The sequence below is a fragment of the Balaenoptera acutorostrata genome, chromosome 1 (genome assembly GCF_949987535.1).
Source record: "Balaenoptera acutorostrata chromosome 1, mBalAcu1.1, whole genome shotgun sequence".
In the NCBI taxonomy this organism is placed as follows: Eukaryota; Metazoa; Chordata; class Mammalia; order Artiodactyla; family Balaenopteridae; genus Balaenoptera; species Balaenoptera acutorostrata.
The window spans coordinates 12036453-12056196 of record NC_080064.1 but is presented as its reverse complement, the minus strand read 5'-3'; the positions used below and the strand labels follow the sequence as shown (position 1 = coordinate 12056196).

The following is a 19744-nucleotide window of genomic DNA, read 5'->3' as shown; positions in this document are numbered from 1 at the left end:
CTGTGCTGGAAAAATAACCATGGGTGACTTGGCAGAGGCTGGGCTCAGGGGAGGGGAACGCCAGGAGAAGCAATGCCAAGGTTGGGAGTCAAGCAGGGAGGCTGTTGGTGAGAGCCTGAGAAACAGGGCAGGTGCCACTGCCCGGGGCCCATAATTTTTAGTTGCTGGGACAGGACTTTCGGGTGGCAAGTGTTACATCTTGGGTGGGACCCACTAAGGAGGCAGGCCTGGGGGCTGGCAGGGTTTCTCCTCAAAGCCAGATGAAAGTACTGGGTGTTCAGAGAGGGTTTGGGGGCTGAGTGAGGGGTTCGGTGTTTGGTGATGGGGGCCGGGACTCGGCGGGGGGAAGGCTCACTGAGAGCACGGGACCTGGGCAGGGTTTGAGGAGCCGTCTCCCTTTCCCACTCCTGGTCCCTGAATCACTTCAGGCCTCCTTATTCCTCCCGTGCCCTCTGCCCGGGCTGGGAGTGGGAGGTCTTGTGCGGGCCGAGGCTGGGGCCCCTCTCAGCTGGATCTGATGGTGGAGGGCCTGGCGTGGGACCGCTGGCCTGTGTCCCTCACATTCCGAGGGCTGGAGGCCCACATCCACCGCCGGGCCAGCTGGGCGGGGGCTCTGGGGCTTGAATTTTAGCCCTTCCCTGTCAGTATCCTCTGTCCCTCAGTTCTGAGACCCTTTTGCTAGCATGTCAGGGGTTCTGATGCTCTGCCCTTGGGAAGGCAATTGAAGGGCGACGCTTAACCCAACATGCGGCGTTAATGATGGTGGCATCTCAGGCCACAGGTGGCATGTGGGAGTGGCCTTTCTCAGGAAATACACTTCAAGGACGCAGCCTTCTCCAAGCAGGGCCTGTGAGGAAGCCAGAGGTGGAGGGCATTCTGGCTGCTGTCATACCACCCATGTCCACCCGGGGGCAGCGATGCCCAGCCTAATCTCAAACTCCTGCACCCCCAACTCAGGTTGCACTTGACAGACGGGGGACATCCTATCTGGAAACCAAAGGGCTGGGAAGACTTTGAGACCCTCTCATTGAACAGATGGGGTGACTGAGACCCAGCGGGAGCCTGACCTGTCCAAAACTACACAGGGATCACCTGGCTCTTTGCCTTTCATCCAACCACCTGTCTGTGGGGGAGGCTTGGGGTGTCTCTGAGTGTGGCAGAGAGTCTTGGGGGGCTCTAGGGTGCCTCAATCCAGAATCCCTGTGGCTTTGGTGTCACCCCTGGTGCACGTCCTCCTCTGAATGAACTTGCCAGCCAGGGCGGCTGGATGGGTAGGGGCACGAGCTGTGGACCGAGCAGCCTGGAGCTGCCCCGCTTGCCTGTGTGCCTCTGGGAGACTTTCTGGGTCTCTCTGTTCTTATCTGGGAATAACACAGCACCCCCAGCCCCCTCCTGGGCTGGCTGTGCAGATGAAATGAGTTGTTATATGTAAAGAGCTTAGACTAGCCCCTGGTGACAGCAGGCGAACATCAAACTCAACCTCCCATTAGAAGGAGCCCCTCTTTTCCCTGGCTTCTGAAATGACGTGGGAGCCACCTGAGCCAGTGCTGCCCCAGCACCCAGGTGACCTCATCCTGTCTGCTCCTTTCCCAGCCCCTCCCCTCTCTCACCCCAACAAGAACCACACACACATAAGAATATAGAATTTTATCTTATTTTAGTTAAAAAAAATAATCGTACCACCGAATGAAGAAGTAGCCTTTTTTTTTTTTTTCCTTTTTCGTTTTTGGTGAGAAGGGAAGAGAGAAAAAAAAAAAGCAATAAGCCAAAAGAAAAAGAACTTTTTATATTCATCTGTATAAACATATCCGCTAAGGCAAACGCAATCCAGGGCCAAGGCTGCTGCACTGGGGTCAGTACCTCCTAATTCCTGCAGATTCTAAGGCCAAAAAAATAAAACCTCTGCAAGTCCAACTCTGCAAGTCCAACAGGAGTTTTGTGGACTCTTGGGGCATTTTACTAAAATAAAGAGTTACCGAGTTTAAAAAGCAGTGACGCTGTCACAACACACACTGAAAGTTGCATAACTGTGGCCTCAGTGGCCATTCACTTGTTTGGACTGGGGGACGGGCACAGCTTCACGACACAGCAATGGACACAGATGCACGTACACACAGACACGCACACACGTGAGCGAGCACATCGGGAGCCGCGCAGGGCCGGGCCGGTGGCACAGGCTTGGCCGCGGCCCATCTGGGGATGGGCACGGGGAGGGCTGGGTTCCCCATGCTCCCTCAGGGGGTGGGTGTGACAGGACAGGTCCCGTTGCTGGTGACAAGGCGGTGAATGTCACTTGGGGAAGGATGGCGTGAAAGAGCTGAACCAGGCCCCCTGCTCCCCACCACCTGGTCCGTGCAAACCACTTAAAGCACTTCTTGGACGCCTCCTGGAGAATGGAGACGTGCTGGTTTCCTTCCCTATGGAGGGGCCAATCCCTCCTCCCCACCCTCCTCTCTCCAGAGACCCTCAGGCTGTTCTGGGCCAGGGAAAGGGGCGGGGGGAACCAGGGACTGGTGTTTCTGCCCCCAGAGCCTTCCCTGCCCACAATCCATGGCACGGCCGGCAGAGTGTGGGCCCGTGAGGTAGATTGGCACAGCTGCCCCCTCACCCTGCCTGGCTGGGCCCCAGAGAGCTGGGGTCTCCCTGCCAGCATGGGGTGCCAGGGGCCTGGGTCCCTTCGCCAAGATAGAAGTCCCCCCTTGATTCCAGCAGAGAGAGGAGGCAGGGCCAGAGGAACGGGTGCTGGTGATGGGGAGCCTGGGTGCCACCAATCAGCTCTATGGGGCCGGCCACGATTCTTGCCATCTGTTGCTCCCCCAATCAAGGGGGGGCGCTCAAGGGCCCCAGGGGCAAGTGCAGCCTGTGGGTTAAGGGCAGGTAGTCTCTGCGGGGGTAGGAGGAGGTGGAAAGCGAGAGGCACAGGGAGGAGAGGAGTGTGTGTGCAGCAGCCCACCGGCAGGGGGCGCCCTAGAGCCGGGAGCAGAGCGGCTGGAGCAGGCAGTGGGCGGCCAGGAGGCGAGAAGTGCAGGACTGGCCAGGGAGGGCTGGGCCAGGCAGGGAGGCGGCTGGTGTCAGGGCCTCAGGAACAGCGGAAGGGAGCGGGGAGGGGCCGGGCCGCTCTGGGAGACCCCTCAGCCGGCTCGTTCACAGACACGTGTAGCTTTTTAGCACGGTCCCTTCAGACAGAGCCGAGGATCAGGCTTGGCCTCCGGTCTGCCGGCCCTCGCCACCCTCGCCAGCGGGACCGGGCACCGGGGCCGGGGCCAGGCGGTGGGGCGCAGCCTCGCTACTTGAAGGTCGACTGCAGCTCCTTGAAGGCCGCCTTCCGCTGCTTCATCTCCTCTGCCTGCTTCTTCCTCTCCTCCTGCTCCGCCTTGATCTCCTCCTCGAAGCGGCTGGACACGTTCATGGCCTGGACCTGGGGTGGGGTCCAGGACCGGGGGAAGAGGCGGCTCAGGGCCGGAGGGGGCTCTCTCCGGGGTCTCTTCTGGTTCCACTGTCCCCCTCCCCTATGCACACACAGCTCTGCCTCCCACTAGCCTGGTCCTGGGCCAGGCACTTCAGTCCCCTCTCTGAGCCTCAGTTCTTCCACTTAGAGCCTGGCGCTCAATAACTGCGACCTCATGGATGCGTTGGGAGGATTGAAAGAGAGAAGACATATTCAGTAGCTGCTGCAGAGCACGGGTCCTGTAAATGCGAGCTTCTGAAGCTGCTATTCTTATCCTGTCCCCTGTCCTGGGAAGCCCAGACGCACACCTGGTCCCACTGATGAACCCGGAAACGTCCCATCAACCCTAGAAGCCCAGAGGGAGGTGGGAGGAGGCCTCTAGAAGGAATGTTCTTAGCTAACATGGGGAGGGGGAGAAGCAAGAACAGGCAGGGGCCCCTGGGGCCCGGGGAGGGCAGGATCCAGGAACCATACTTGTCCCCTCCATCTGAGCGTGTGCTGAAAGGGGAGGGTACTGTGCATGGCGGTGGCCTCTGGGGCCCATCATACTTCCTCCCGGCTGGGGCTGGTGGGGCTAGTGTCTCCGAGAGGCCCCGGAAGCCAGTGCTGTGTTTCTGGGCCTGCTTCCTGTCTCCCGGGCCCCCTCTTTAAGGCCCAGTCCTTTGCGGGTAGTGGCTCCGGGTACAGGGCTGGGGCAGCTCAAAGTGGCCCCTGTCACCTCTTCAAGAGTACACACCCCTCCCTCACCCACCTCTGGGGCAGGGAGAGAAAGAGAAGCTGGAAAGGATCACAGGCCGGACGGGAGGGGACGGAAGCCAGGAGTGCCATGGGCCCTGACCGACCCAGGAGGGGCGTCAGCTCCCCACCTCCTGTCTGCGGTCTCAGCAGGGACAGGAAAGGGACGTACTGACCCTTGAGCTAACTCAGGGTCCCGGTGTACCCCGGCCACACCTGTCCTCGAGCGGGGGTCAGGGCAACCCCACCCTGGGCTCCACACCTCCTCCCATTCCTTACCTTAGCCTCAAAGAAGCTCTTGGCCCCCTTGACGCCCTCGGTGGACACATCGATCTCGGAGAGGCGGGCCAGCACGTGCAGCCCGCTGTCCTCCTGCAGCTCCCCAGCCGCTGCCTTGCGGAAAATCAGGAGGAACTGCAGCAGGGAGAACAGAACACTGATGTTGTCAGGGAGAGAGGGAAAGGGGCCAGAGCCTGGCCACACCCGGGGCCAGCTGCAGGCCTCCCCGGAAAGGCGGTACTCACAGGCCTGGGAGCTGGAGGTCTGGGCTCTCCGTCCTCCATGCTCTGTGTCCTGCACAGGCTGTCGCTTCCCTCCCTCTCTGGGCCTTGGTTTGCCCATCTGTACGATGGGAGGCTAGGTGACCTGTCTCCTGCCCCCCCCCCCCCAGGACTGGGGCTACTGCAGGCTGCTCTGCCCACGCTCAGCTCCCGTTAAAAGCCTCAACCTACCTCTTACCTTTGTTTCCACTGTTCCCCAAACCAATCCGCTCTAAATTCCATTTACTGAGTCCTAAAGGTACATGACTCTGCCTGTTTTACAGAGCGAGGAAGGCTCAGAGGCAAGAAAAAACCTGCCCCAATCTCAGCACCAGAAAGCGATGGAGGAAGGATTTGAACCCAGGTCCGGGCTCCAAACCATCATCGTGTGCTGCTCGCACCTTCCTCCCTGGACTTGGCTCCCCCAGGCGCCTCCCCCACCCCTTCTCTCGCCCTGCCTCTTCTGTGCTTCCTGCTAGTTCTCCAAGGCGCAGCCTGAGCCTTGACTCTCCAGAGGCCACCTCTGGCATTTAACCCTATGCTGCCCGGGGACCAGTGCCCTTGCTCTCTGGCCTTGAGCCTCTGCTTCCTCCTCCAGCAAACAGGCTGGTTCGTGGTTCCTGTCTCAGAGTGAGGCCTGAGTGAGATTCGGAGTGTGAAGTCACCCGGCTCAGCGCCCGGCTCCTCTCGGACCTGCAGTGCATGTCCCTCCTTCATCTGTCCCCTCTTCTCCTGAATCACAGCATCCTATTTCACTCTCTGAGCATCTCCCCCTCTACACGCCAGGACCCCTGGAGCACAGGGCCTTTCTCTGTACTCTCACAGCCCACACCGGGTCAGGTATACAGAAGTCACTCCATAAGTGCTCACTGCATGAAGGAATGGATGCCTCCTTCTCACTTAGGCATCTCAGAACCTCTCCAGGTACCTGCTCTAGGATCCGCTGAAACCTCACTCAGCCAACTCTCAGCCACTCAACAGTGGCTGTTCACGACAAAGTCGCTCAATGACAAAGAGGGGTTAGTTTCTCCCCACCCCCCGGTGTTGCCCCCCACGGGGAGTGGGGCTCACCTCTCGGAAGCTGAGTTTGCTGTCAAAGTCCTCATCCACCTCCTTGATCATGTTTTTCAGGCCCAGGTGGGTCTGGGGGGCTCCAAGTTTCTCCATCATGAGCTTTAGCTCCATCAGGTCAATGAAGCCATCCCGGCCGGCATCGTACCTGTGAGCGCAAAGGGAGAGGCCTAAGGACATCCTGCCACCTCATACCTGACCAGGGTGGTCATAAGCCAGAGTAAAAGGAGCCTGGGGGCTCAAAAGTTACCTCCCACTAACACATCATCTTATCACAGCTGGAGAGGACCTCGGCCCAGGTGGAATCCCGATTCGAGGCCCAGCTACTGCTTGGTTACCTCTGATGATGGGGAGCTCACCACGTGACCTGGCAGCCTCCTACACGTTGAACAGTGCTAACTTTTGGCCAAATTTACCTGCTACACAAGGAAGCGGAAACCACAGCCCCTCTCTACTGAATGAGATGTGAACAAGCAGGGAGGGAGAATTTACAATACCATGGGGGTGAGGATTGGGACGGTAGGCCCTGATGTTAGAACTCACTGAACATCTCCAGGTACCTCCACAGGCACTCGAGGGACATCTTGGCTCCATCTCTCCCCCTCTCCCTGTTCCCACCCAGGAGGGAAGCAGAAGGTACCACATGTCTCAGGGTAGGGCCAGAGGTCACAGGAGGGAGGGGCCACTTCTAGTTTTCTGGAAGGTGGCCTGGGGTGTGTTCTGGGAACAAGTTGTGCAGGGTGCCTGCAGCGAGCGGCGGGGATCCAGCTGGGTGGCTGGAAAGACCTGGAACAGTGATTACGTGATGACCGTGCCTCTGCCCTGCACATTTCAGGTCTCTTTTTTCTACCACCAACAGCCTGGCAGAGAGATGGACAGGGTGAGGGGCAGAGTCTAAACGTCTCACTCGACTGGCTTCCTTGTGGTAAGAGCTTGGGTCAGAGCTGGGCTCCAGGCCCGTCCCCTGGCTGGGGAGGTGCTGCTCGTGCCGGGAGCACACAGCATGGCAGATGTGGGTGCTGTTCCCACGGCCCAGCCAGGCCTCTTATCAGGCGAACCAAGCAACCGCCCTGACTGTCTCCTGGTGGGCTGGGGAGAGTCATCTCAGCACTGGCCAAATGGGCCTTCTGAGCCTAAAGAAACTTGTGCAGTCCCCGAGGCCTCAAGATGGCTGGGTGGCAGCGCTGGTGACAGCAATATGACATACAGGGGCTGAGTTCCAGAAACTTCCTGGAGACTTGGAGTTCCTACATAAACACACATCTCATTCCTGTGGCCTCTACAGGGCTTCCCAATTCCCTTCCCCCATCTCTAATTACACATAAACTTCACACGACTATGGACATCTGACAGCAACCACTTTTTGAAATCTATCTTTGTGCTGGGAAATTTCCATACTTTATTTTACTTAATCTTCATAATAACCTTCTTTTATAATGGAAGCTCAGAGAGGTTAAGTGGCCTGCCCAAGGTCACACAGCAGTAAAGGAAGGGGCTGGGCTTCTACCCCACATCAGTAGGGCTCATAAACCTGCACATTTGCTGGGCCCCGCCCCCCCTCCCCCCCACCCCATGTCCTGGGGTTGCCAGCAGGACAGAGACATCTGCCTGGAGCGCTGAGCAGAGCATTTGTGCAAGGGGCAAAAATAGTTCATGAGCAAGTGAGTCAGTGGTTGGAAGTGATGCAGCACAGGGAAGATAGGTCTCTGGGAACCCTGCAGGGAACACAGGGTCCTGAGATCTTTTCCCCCATCACGGGGTGAAAGGGGCCGGGGTGGGAGCAGTGGCCACAGCCGAGGCGGAAGCAGATGCGAGAGGATGTGGTGGAGGGTTGTGGGACTCGGGAGGGTCAGGGAGGCCAACGATCCCGTGGTCCAGGCTCCGCTTAGAGCTGGAGGGGCCCTGTGGGGGGCACAGCGGAGCCCCCCCTTCCATCTTTGGAGCCTGTTTGCCAGTGGTTAGGGGCTGGGTGGCTGTTGCACGAGCCTTAGTGACCGGTACTGGAGCAGCCCTGGAGCGTGGCCACGTGAGGGAGTCAGTCTTTCCCGGGGCAAGTCACACGGATGCCGCTCCTCAGCGTCCCTGAGGAAGACAAAGCCCCCGCCTCTTTCTGAACTCGGGCTCCAATGATGACATGTCAGGGCTGGAGCAGACTGCCTGGGTTCCAGGAGACTGTGTCATCGAGCCTCCAGCCAAGGCAGAGAACCCCTGGTATGATGGTGACTCTTTCGTAAGGTCACTGCGAGGACTGAGTACGTTCACACGTGACAAGCACTTAGCACAGCGCTGGCTCCAGAAACTGCAGCTACCAGCACTATCACGAGACTTCGTTACTTTTATAAAGCTCCTACTATGTGCCAGGCATTTTCTCTTTACAATCTCTGCGCTCAGCAATCCTGGGGGGGTTAGAGTTATGTCCCCATGTGACTGATTAGGGGACAGGGGCTGGAGAGGTTTGGTCACTGGCCAAGGGTTCAGACGCCCATCCCTGTGAGTCCCACACTCTACTCTCTCTACCGCCCCACCTGCCTCTCCTGAGCCTCAGCTTTATTTACTGCTCAAGGGTTACTCCTGCAGCCAGGGGTGGCTCAGTTTCAGAGGAAGTGCAGATAAAGTGTCCAAACTTGGACAGAAACTTGGGCTCTGGATCTCGGTCTCTGGCAGCTCCCAGGCCTGGCTGGGCTGCAGCTCAAACCGCGGCGTGAACCGCTGCCTGTGTCAATCAAGCATCAATCAATTACTGGTTCCGGGCTCCTGCTCCCAGGGGGACAATGCAGGGGCTGGCCACACTGGAGGGGGTTGTTCCTGCAAGACCCCCGGGGGAGTGAACATCTACCATGTGCCCTGGGCTGTGACGTGGGTGGGCTCTGGGTCATTGGATTAGCTAGGTTCCTGGGTAAACCCTGGAGGTTTGTGCTCACAGCAGCTCTGCTGAGACTAACCTGAGTCCAAACCCAGCTCTGCCACCTGCTGGCTAGGTGACTCTGCTCAAGTCCCATGACCCTATGAACCTCAATTCCCCCATTTACATCATGGAGATCAGACCCATCCCAGGCTTGCGGCAAGAGTTAAGAGATGATCCACGTAGATTCTTAGCACAGAGGCTGGCCCACAATAAGTACTTAATCATTACACAGTAACTACAGTACTACTACTACTAAATTATTATTATCGGTAACATCTACCTTTAGGATTTGAGATAAAGGAGATTGTGGATGTAAAATGCCTAGTACATAGTACGTGCTTAAAACCTGCAATTTCTTTAGAATAGTGGCTATTGAGAACGTTTTATGTGCTAGATACTAGTTAAATACTTTGCACATATAATATAAAAATGGTGTTGATAATGAGAATAATAATGGTAAAAAATACAATTTCTCCCTCAGGCACCAGTCCTGATGGTGCATGGCGGGGAGGAAATGCTTGTTGTAGACTGGCCTGGAGGCGGGGAGTGGACATGATGACCCAGAGGTCCCTCCAGCATCTTCTCTGAAGGTCTCCCTACTTCCCTCCCCCACCCCCATTAGGCCTGATTCAAGGACCCCGCCACTTGGGGAGGTGAAAAGACAGCAGGACAGAATCTTTTGCTCTCTTGCTGGGCAGAGAGAGAGAGAAGCCTCGGTCCTGGATTACTCTCTTGTTCCTCCTCTGACAGGGAGGGAAGTGACAAAGGGGGAGACTGTCACTGTGCCACCAGGAGGAGGATGACTGGCAACCCAGGAGAGAAGGGTGTTCTAAGATGCTTGGAAACAGGCATATATCCCTGACTGGGGACAGCCTCTCTTCCCTCAGCCCTCTCCCTGAGCTGGAGCTGAGGTTGCAGGTAGCTCAGAGGATCCAGGAAAAGAGTCCGTACCCAAGATCCGCCTGGATGCCTGGTCTACCCCCTTCATGTCATGTAGGGAAATTGGGGCCCAGAGTGGGTAGCAAGCAGCCCAGGGTCACACAGCTGGAGAAAAGCAAGATTCCCAAAGTTGTAAGCTTTCCTCCCTGCCTGCCTGCTTTCTTCTTGGGAAGGAGGTCCCATGGAGGGTCCCAGATTCTCAAGCCTGCAGGGCTGGGGGAGACTGGGCTGAGAGGAGAGGCTTGGGGCCTGCCTGGGAGGGCCAGTTCCATCTGGCAGGACTGACAACAAAGCTCCTGGGCTGGGAGCTCAGCACTTTTCTCCAGCATTGGAGGGAGGCTGCTGCACCTGGTGCTATGCCCACATTCCTACCCGCCTCCCCCTGAGCCTCCCCCTGAATAGTTCTCAATGGGGAGGGCTCAGCAGCTGCCGTCCCGGATGCTGGTGACGAAATCCCCTCCCATTTGCCCTTGAAAGTGGAGCAGCGGCCACCACCCACGCAGACTTTGCCCCTTTGGGCTGCAGGTCCCATCCGGCTGACGGCTCCTCCTCCCCCGGTTCTGATAACCCGGAGATATGGGGGTGAGCAGCGGCCGGCTCCTACGGCATGCAGGGCTTGCCCTCATTTCGTAACAATATTATCATTAGTGGCTGCTCTTGGCTGGGCACTTACTATGTGCCAGGCACCGTGCCAAGTGTTTTGTATCAGATCCTCACAGGAAGTCCGTGAAGCAGGCATAAATATCCCCATACTACAGACGAGGAGACTGAGGCTCAGGGAGAAAGTGACTTGGCCAAGACCATAGCCGACAAGGGCACACCTGGGATCAGAACCCTGACCTGATGAAAAACATGTGCTTTTAACTACTATGCTATGTCCTGATGCCTACAGACCCTGCACCAAAGAAACTCAGGTTGGGAAGGATACTGGAGGCCACCTCATTTAGCCATTCATGAGGGTCAGATACACAATGCAGTTTTCCTGCTTGGCATCTTGAATACCTCTAAGGATGGGAAGCTCACTGCTTACCCAAAGCAGCACATTTTGGCTTTGGAACTATTAGAAAGTTGCTCCTCACGCACGACCCTCCCCACCCGCCACCTGTGCTGTACAGTCTGATAGCAGAGTGAGGAGGAGTTATCACAGCTGCTGCACAAGGGGAGGGTGGGAACAGTTGATTTGGGAGCATAGGGGACCCCAATTCTCTCCCTTCTAGTTCCCATCCCAGGCCTTTGCTGATGGCCCCTCTGCCCATGGGGGTCCCCAGGAGGACAGACAGCTGGAGAGAGTGGTGTTTATGGACCACTGAGCCCCCAGGCCCACCTGGCTTTGTTCTCAGCATTCACAGACCTGGTCTTCCCCCATCCTATCTGGGGAGGCCCCAGAGGCTCCTAGGCCTCTACTCTTTGTCCTGCAAAATGGGAAGGCAGGTCGCTTGGGGCAGGAAAGTTCTGGACAACAGGGAAATTCTGGCCTTGCTAGCTGTTACAGGCAGGTGCAGGTGGACGCCCACAGGCTCGGTGATGACGGCCGGCAGCACCCATCCGTTCCTGCACTGTCCCACCCCCAGACTGCCTGACTCATGAGGGGAAAGCCCAGCCTCGCACCACTTCCTCCAGTCCTATCTGCGGAGTCTGACACTTGATCTGTTGCCCTGTGTCAGCCAAGGAGAGGGTGTGTGAGTGCATACGGGTGAGTGTGTGGCTGGGGGGGTGCTCACGCCTCCTCCACAGCTTTCCAGTAAGTCCAAGGATCAAGTGGGGGCCCCCTAGGCTGATGGCAATTGCTGGGCGCTGTCAGAACTTGGGGACGTCCTATAACCTCAAGTTCAAGCACCTCATGCTGAGCCCATCCTAGGAGGGCAGCTCCATCCACATGTAGTTTCAGCAGTGGGTCTCCCCCCGGCTCTCCCCTGTGCTGCCTCCTTCCCTGCCTGCACTTAATAATAATTCTCATTATAATAGTGATTGCAAAGAACATTCACTGAATGTCTAATACAACCCAGTGTTTACTATTTAACTTAATCTTCCCTCTTGTTTTCCCCTCACTGCCCAGACTAAGTAACGTGGCAGGGAGATGGCTATGGGGTGGCCCAATGCTTCTTAACCCTTAATGCGCACACCTGGTGAGCCTTGTTAGAATGCAGATTCCGATCCAGTAGGCCTGGGGTGGAGCCTGAGCATCTGAGTTTTCTAACAAGCTCCGGGGTGACACCGGTGCTGCTCTCCTTGGGTCCCATGGGAGCAAGGGACTTGGGAGTCAGAAGGACCCTAGTTCAAATCCTGTCGTCTCCACTCCTCAAGTCACGGAAACCTCTCTGAGACCCAGTCTTCTTATCTATGAAAGGGGTGATGACCATCTTCCAGGATGTTGAGACAGGATTAAACAAGGGGCAAAGTGCCTGGGATGGAGAGGCCATAGGGGCCCTCTGTCTCCGCACAGCTCAGGAGTCCCTGGGCCCGGCTCCGTCCGGCTGCACCTTTCTGGACCGGAACCCTCGTTTCTCTAGAGACCTTGAAAAGCAGAAGTCTGCCGAGGGGCAGGCTGCTGGGCAGTCAGAGGGAACTTGGCTTCTGGAGGCTGTGGGGACTGTCCCTGCTGAGGCCACAGGGCGACCCTGCCCCTGGCTGGGCTGGCCCTGCAGAAAGGGCCCCAGGCAGCAGGGCTGGGTCTCCTACAGCTGAAGCCAGGCCCTGAACCCAGAGGCACAGAGGAGAGAAGGCCGGAAGGTGCAAACCAAAAGGGAACCAAAAGTCCCTGGGGGGAGGGAAAGGAGAGGTGACTCAGAATCAGAAGGGAAGTAGGAGAGCAGAGGACAGGCCCGAGGCTCGGGAAATCCTCCCTCCCCAGGGGTGGGGCTTCTCCCCAGAAAGGCAGGCTCCTGGCTGCTGCAGGGGGAAGGGCCCAACCTCTGAACCCCCAGAGGACTCCCCCGACCACTGCCGAGGCTCTGGGACTCCTCCTGTCCCCCAACCATAAATGCAGCCCTCACTTGGCCTCGGGAGCTCCCAGTAGGCAGACCTGGTTCGAATCCTGGCCCTGCCACTTATTATAACCTCGAGCCTTGCTTTCCTCATCTGGCAAATGGGGATAATGACAGCACCCACCTCACTGGGCTGGTGTGAGGATGAAGTTCAGTTCCTGAAATAACACACCAGGCTCAACTGGCTCCGTTTAACAAGGAGAGGGCGCGGCGGCAGGGGGCTGGCTGTGGAGGGCCGTCGGCATGGCATCCCTCAGGAGAACTTCCACTCCTCGTCATAGAAATAAGGAAATGGAACCTGCCGTTTCCAGCCCGGCGGGCCCATCCTCTCTATCCCCGCAAAGACCCCTCTATGCCACTGCTCTCCGTGAGACTTTAAGCTTCTCGAGGGCAGGAACTCTATTTTCCCCTTAATTCTCTGGACCTTGCACACAGAAACTTAATAAAATATGATCAAAGGAATGGACTTTAAGCTTTTCAAAATCATCGTCTATGTTTTTAATAGCCCACAGGCCAGACACAATGGTGGGCTCTTTACAAAGGCTCAGGACTTTTTTTTGGCCACACCGTCAGGCTTGTTAGACCAGGGATTGAACGTGGGCCCTCGGCAGTGAAAGGGCGGTGTCCTAACCACTGGACCTCCAGGGAATTCCCCAGGACCTTTTTAAACTTAATCCTCAGGACTTTACCAGGCAGGTTCTTCAGCCCCAGGGGAAACAGGCTCTGAGAAGCGGAGCACCCCATCCAGAGTCATCCAGCTGGGCGGTGGCAGACGGGCGCTGGAGTCCTAGTTTTGTGTCATCCCAGGGCTGCTGTTTGCGCTGCCCTTTTTTCTGCCACCTGCCTTCCACGTAATTAAGTGATAATGAAGTCGGTTTCCCATTTTTGTGATTTATCAAAGCCATATGTAGCTGTCAATCAAAGTGTCGGTTCAGCAGGAGGGAAAGAAGGTTCTCATGCTGGGTCCCCGTCACTCCGGCCCAAAGCAAGAGGGTTCTTGCCAGCCTGGCAGGCCGGGCACCTCCGTGGGGGGTAAGTGGAGTCAGCCAGTGGCTTGCTTCTGTGGAGCAATCTCCGTGCTAGGCACCACCACCAGGGCTGGGGATGGTGGTGACAGGAACTCGGAAAGTACTTATTTTGTGCCAGGCACTTCATAACAACCTTGTGAGGTGGGTTCTGTTATTCTCCCTGTTCCAGGGTGAGGAACCCGGGCTCAGAAGGGTTTACGTGCCTTGCCCCAGGGCCCAAGGCTGGGATTCCAACCCAGGGCGGCTGACTCCAAAGGCCCTGCCCTTAACCATTGCACCAGACAGTCCTCCAGGAAGGACGAGGGGGTGGCGCTGTGAGCTGCAACAGCCTGAGGCGACACCAGGGAGGCGGAGCGGGTGGAGAGGAGGGGAGGGCAAGGTGACAAGAAGAGAGGGAAGCCCCCCTCTTCTCTGACGCAAGGGGTCATGAGGTGAAGTGGCTGGGGACGAGGCTGGGCAGGGCAGGGAACTAGGACATCTTCCTCGGATTCCACGGCAGGTTCAGAATTACATGGCTGCCTTCCTCTCTGGCAGGTCTCGGCTTACACCACCCCGCAGAGCCCCACGCAGGCTGTTGCCAGGCCAGAGGTGGCTGCCCTCTGGGTCCACACCACTGCCCCTTGCCTGGAGGGTTCCAGAGCAGCCCTGGATGGATGGGCAGACAGAGGAGGGGAGAGGGTCGGATTAGAGGCGACGGGTGCAGCCTGAGGCTGCAAGAGGAGGAAGGACTGAGAGTCCAGGCGCCTCCAGGTGCCAGGCACCGTGCCAGAGCTCTGCATGCATCACCTCCCCCCTGTCCCACCTCGAGAAGCAGGGACCACTTTTCCCATTGTATAGACAAGGATGCTCTGCTTCAGCCACTGAAAACCTCCCCATGAATGTCACTCCACCTTCCTGGGCCTCAGTTTCCTCTTCTGTAAAATGGGGGGGAAGCGTTGGTGACAACCCTGGAGGTCTCTCCCAGATGGAAACTACCAGCAGCGTGAGGTCAGCGATGACGGAGAGCCCGTCTATCTTCCCGCTGCCCCCTCTCTTCTCCCTCCATCTCCATCCTTAGGAAGTATCTGCTGATGATCACTGAATGGATGCACTGGAAGACCCCGGAAGGCAGTTCTGCCATCCGGGAGGGTTCAGGACCACTCAGAAATAAGGAAGTCATTGGTGAATCACCTTTGGGAATCATCAGATACATCAGGCTCCTTTTACAGATGGCAAGCCTGAGGCCCAGAGAGGGCAGGCAGACTAGGTAATTTAGTGGCAGAGCCACGACAAAGCCCCACTTCCCAGCTCCTGGCCTCCAAGACAAGTCCAGCTCTCAGCTCCCTCTGCCCTCTCCCAACTCCTGCACTCTGCTCTGGTGGATGGCTTCCCGGGGGCCCAGGCTCCCCTCCCCTCTGCCATGGGAGCTGCAGATCAGGGTGGAAGTGTCCCAGCAGAGCCCCGGCTGTGATCCTTGGGCCCTGCTTGGACCCAGGAGGCTGCAGCACCTCTTGGACAGCAGAAGCAGAACACGGGTTTTGTCCTCCATGAGAGCCTGTCTGTTGGCTGTTCACAGGCTGGGCTCGGCTGGCACAGTGAAGCCTTGTTTCCTTGAATACAAAATCTGCAGCCTTCCATCCACGCCAGGGCCCCCCGGCTGGTGGCACTTCCTTCCCTAGAAGCTCCCTGACCCCTTCCTGCCCCCCTCACCCCTGCCAATACCCCATCGAGCAGTAGTGGTGCCAAGAGGGGGCTTCCAGGGGTTCAGCTCCCCGCAATTTTCAACAAAGTACCCCTCGTCAAACTAACAGCCAAAACAGCCTCTGTAAAAAGTGAGCTTGCTCTGCAGATGCAGCTTCACGACCATTCCCCTAGTCGCACGCCCCTTCCAACCAAGCTGCAGCCTCCCAAGTCCCTGCTCATTTGGTGTGTCTGGGTTCTCCAAACAGCTCCTTCTTTTTTTTGTTGGGCGTAGAGGGGATGAAGCCTAAGAGAAGGAGGACTCTGGTGGTGGGTCCATGTGGTAGAAAATCAGCCATGCACACGGAAGCGGGTGTTGGCAGGGCGTGTTTCCCCGCGTGGAGGCAGACGTCTGCGATGGGAAACCCAGCAGGGAAGAACATGGGTTTTGGAGTCACAGACCTGGGTTTAGATTATGACTCCATCATTTTTGAGCTGTGTATTCTTGGCAAGTTACCTAACTGCTCTGTGCCCAGACTGCCCAACTGCGCCACGGTGGTGACAGTTCTATGTCATGGGGCTGCTGGGAGGAATGGAGGAGCTCCTTAGTCCTGCGGCACTGAGAATGCAGGGATCGTGGCCGCATTTGAATAATCTCCCTCGTACTTCCCCGGGGGGGGCAGAATCTATAAGGAAGTTCCGACTGCCCTCAATTGAGGCTGCGCTCCTGGAACTCCTGCTCTCCTGATAGGGCCAGTCTTTTATCAGGAAGAAACTTGAGAAGAACTCCCAGACAAGACCCTGGAGCCAAAGAAGCAGGCTTCTCAAGGCCCAGGGGTCTCCATGCAGAGGCCTGGAGTGGGGTTAAGGACTCAGTTCCATCCCAGGCTGACCCTCGGAAAAACGTGGGGCTCCCAGCCATCCAGGTCTGAGAACCAAAAGCCTCTTCCCCTGCACTGGGGCCAAATGCAGAAGCAGCGGTCACAGCAAGCAGTGAGGAGTGGGAAAGAGCCTTTCTCAAGCTGGGGGGTTGCAAAACCCTCCGCCTGGCCCCGGGCTTCCTGCTTGCGGCCCGGGCACACTGTCCCAGCCAAGGTGGGGTCAGCACCCCTCTCTCTCGACCTTGGGCTGCCAGACCTCCTGACTCCCTCCCCTGAGACTTGGCCTCAGGACGGTTCTACCTTTTGGATCCACTTTCAGATCTACTCCAGATCACACCCCTGGGCTGTTTTCCCCTCCAGGGGCCAGGGGCAGGGGGGACGGGCAACAGGAGGTGGGCAGGGAAGAATACCAAAGGGAGGCGGGCTGAGTACCTTCACGCCCGCCCCAGGCTCCCGCAGCTGCTCGGGGTGCGGCAGCATGGCTGACCATCTCAATTCCAACTGGGTGAACGCAGGGTTGGACCAGAAGGGGACCTGGAAGCCTTTCTCTCCAGTCATTTCACAGAGATTGAAAGTTTTTGTGTTGGGGGAGGGGGAAGCCCAGAGGCCAGGAAGGACCTGTCCAACCTGCTGAGGGCATGGGGGTGTGGAATTTTTTTTTTTTTTTTTTTTGGGGGTGTGGAATTTAAGGATGGAGTAAAGGCAGAGGTGAGAGCTACCAGCCAAGTCAGAGCGGAAGGTGTGGGGTGTCAGGGACCCTGCGTGGGGAGGGAAGGGGGCACGCAGTGGGGGAAGGGAGGCAAGGAGAGATGGGGCCTTCTGACAGAAAGCAGGGAGGCAGTGACTGCAAAGCTGCTGGGTGTAGCGGGGTGGCGAGGGCAAGAGGAGGGAGGGACGGTCTGGGGAGGGAGGCGGGGACTCGGCCCTGCAGGGACGTGGCTGCGGGGGGGGGGTGTACATACCTGCCGAGTTGGGGGGCAGGGAGGAAGGGGTCCCTCCCTGGGGAGATCACCTGAGGGTCAAGGATTGGGGTCCTGGCTAACGGAGTGGATGAGGGTAGAGGTGGGAGGGGCCGAAGGGTCTTTGACACAGTTTGCTGGCAGATGCTGAATAAGTGGAGGGGACGCGGGGGAGGGGTCTCGGCCCAGAACCCACGTTGAGAGGGATCTGAGATAAGCAGAGTAAATGAAAGGACCCCAGTGAAAGGAATGGTCACCTTTGTTGAGGCGCTGGAGGGTGGGGTGGGTGTTTTAGACCCGCGTTTGTGGGGGGTGGGTTGGGAATTCAAGTAGCTGAGGAGGGGGAAAGGGGGCCACGGGGTCCTCAATCTCGGTGTGCGCGCGTGTGGAGAAGCATCACTAACAAGGCCAGAGAACCGGACCCTCCAGACCCCTGTGCTTATCTGGAAGGAGCCGCGGGGTCCCCCACTCCGCGTGCGCGCGTGCGGTGTATCGGGGGCAGCGTCACCGTGAGGAGGGGTCGCCTGCCAGGGGCCGCGGGTCCCCAGACCCATATGCGTGGTAGGGAGGAGGTCCCGAAGCCTCGTGATTATCTGGAAGGGGCCCGGGGTCCCCGCCCCTGGTGTGTCAGGGATCGGGGAGCTCGGCTGGCCGCACGGGTCCTGGGACGGCGCGGGGTCCAGGGTTCGGGGGCTCGGGAGCCGAGGCCGGCTCTCGGGGTGGGTGGGGAACCGTGTCGGGCGGGCACTCACTGCTTGAACATCTTCTCCATGTCCTTGATCTGCTTCCTGGAGAACTCCTTGAACTCGGTGTAGGGGTTGAAGACGCGGCGGCTGGGCGACTGGGGCTCGCCGATGCCCTGGTTGAGGTCGGCGCGCCGCAGCAGCTTGGCGCTCAGCTCTTCGTCCGCGCTGCCCAGCGCCTCGGCCGCCTCGTCGGGCGCCCCCGCCGCCGCCGCCGCCCCGTTCAGCCCGGGCTGCTCCGGGGCCTCGACGCCGCCCTCGCCCTCCATCTGCAGCCGCCGGCTCAGCTTGCTGGCCAGCTCGTCAGTGGCCATGGTGGCCCGCGCGGCGCTCGCCCCCGGGCCCTGCTAGTCGCGCGCCCGCGCCGCCTCTGGCCGCGCTCTTCCTCTTCCTGACACTCCCCGGCGCCAGGCACCGCCCCCGAAGGTGGGACTTACGCCCCTCGCTGGGCCCGCCCGCTCCCGCCCCGGCTCCCGGCCCTGCGCAGCCCGCCCCGCGCGGGCTCGGGCTCCGGCTCGAGCTCCGCGACTAGAGTGGGCCGGGGCCGCTGGGCCCGCCACCATCCTCCCCCGTAAGGTTGGGGGGCTCCCGTAGAACCCATCCCCCCTCTCCTCCTCACTGTGCCGGCTGAACGGGAGAGGTCGGGCTGGGGGCCGGGGACCGAGGCGGGAAGGACGAGGGGGTCCTTCCCTGCAGTTTGGGTGTGGGTCTGGGGCGCAGGGGGGCGCCGCCCGCAACCCCTTCTCTGGAATCCCCACGCCGTGGAGTCGTAATCCTATGTCGGTGTGATGTGACACCCTGTCGGTTGCCATGGAGACGACTCAATGTTACACACTGTCGCTTTCGATGAGGGTTGCGGGGGTAATGAAGAAGGTGCACCCGGTGAGCAGGAACCCCCGTTTAGATGTAACCGCAGGTGGAGCTGCTGCATCTTTTGGAGAGGGATGCATCAGCAGCTGCGAGGGAGATGGCGCTGGGCCTCAGCCCTGAGAGGTCCTCGGAGATAGCGGGAGAGCGAGAGGGAGAAGAGCCTTGCCCTTTCCCTCTGGGCCAGCACATCACATGAATGACTTGGCAGAATAGCTGCTGGGCCACGCGGTCGCCTGAGACTTAATTTTAGGGGAACTGACAGGGAGATCTTGATATTGCCATTTCAGTGGGGACCCCAGAGAAGAGATGTCCTCTCCAAAGGCTCAAGGGATGGGGTGTCAGGAAGAGACCAGAGAGAATTTCTCTCTGTGGTCTGGTCTGTCACCTTAAAACTGCAAAGCTGTGGACCTCCAGCAGCAGAACCACGGCGGGGGTGGAGTGGGGCTGGTTAATAATTCAGCTTCCCAGGCTCCAATCCAGACCGACAAAACTGATCTCTGGAATGGGGCCCAGAAATCTGCATTTTTAGCAGGCACCCAGGGGAGTTTGAGAATCACTACTGTGCTTTGTGCTTATTCTCTAAAACAGGGGTCCCCAACCCCCCGGGATCTAATGCCTGATGATCTGAGGTGGAGCTGATGTAATAATGATAGAAATAAAGTGCACAATAAATGTAATGCGCTTGAATCATCCCGAAACCTTCCCCCCCCACCCCGCCCCCGTCCTTGGAAAAATTGTCTTCCATGAAAACGGACCCTGGTGCCAAAAAGGTTGGGGACCGCTGCTCTAGAATGTTAGGATGATGCTCAAGACCCCTTTGCAGAAGCATCTCCTACCAGTCAATGTGCAGAGAAGAGATGGGCTTAGGGCTTAAGAAACCAGTGCTCTGGAGGCAGAGAGCACTTGAGAATGTAAAACCAGCAAGCTGTTACAGACTGATTTGCACAGAACAAACCCTCAATTGATATTTTTTGATTTTCCAC

General features: G+C 58.1%; 1 protein-coding gene across 1 annotated transcript; it reads right to left on the bottom strand.

Annotated features, from left to right (window-relative positions):
• Positions 1-1640: 1640 nt before the first annotated feature.
• Positions 1641-18287, bottom strand: EFHD2 (EF-hand domain family member D2). Its single transcript, XM_057527679.1, has 4 exons — positions 17901-18287; positions 5794-5941; positions 4463-4597; positions 1641-3418 (listed from the first exon to the last, which is right to left on the bottom strand). Exons 1-4 carry the CDS (start codon positions 18203-18205, stop codon positions 3287-3289), a joined length of 720 nt encoding a protein of 239 aa, XP_057383662.1. The 5' UTR covers positions 18206-18287; the 3' UTR covers positions 1641-3286.
• Positions 18288-19744: the final 1457 nt, after the last annotated feature.

Coding starts and splice junctions, on each gene's coding strand:
- EFHD2 (XM_057527679.1), bottom strand. CDS start 18,205: ATGGCCACTGACGAGCTGGCCAGCAAGCTGAGCCGGCGGCTGCAGATG. Junction 5,942..17,900: donor ATGGAGAAGATGTTCAAGCA/GTGAGTGCCCGC, acceptor TTGCGCTCACAG/GTACGATGCCGGCCGGGATG. Junction 3,419..4,462: donor AGAGCTTCTTTGAGGCTAAG/GTAAGGAATGGG, acceptor ACCCCACCCCAG/GTCCAGGCCATGAACGTGTC.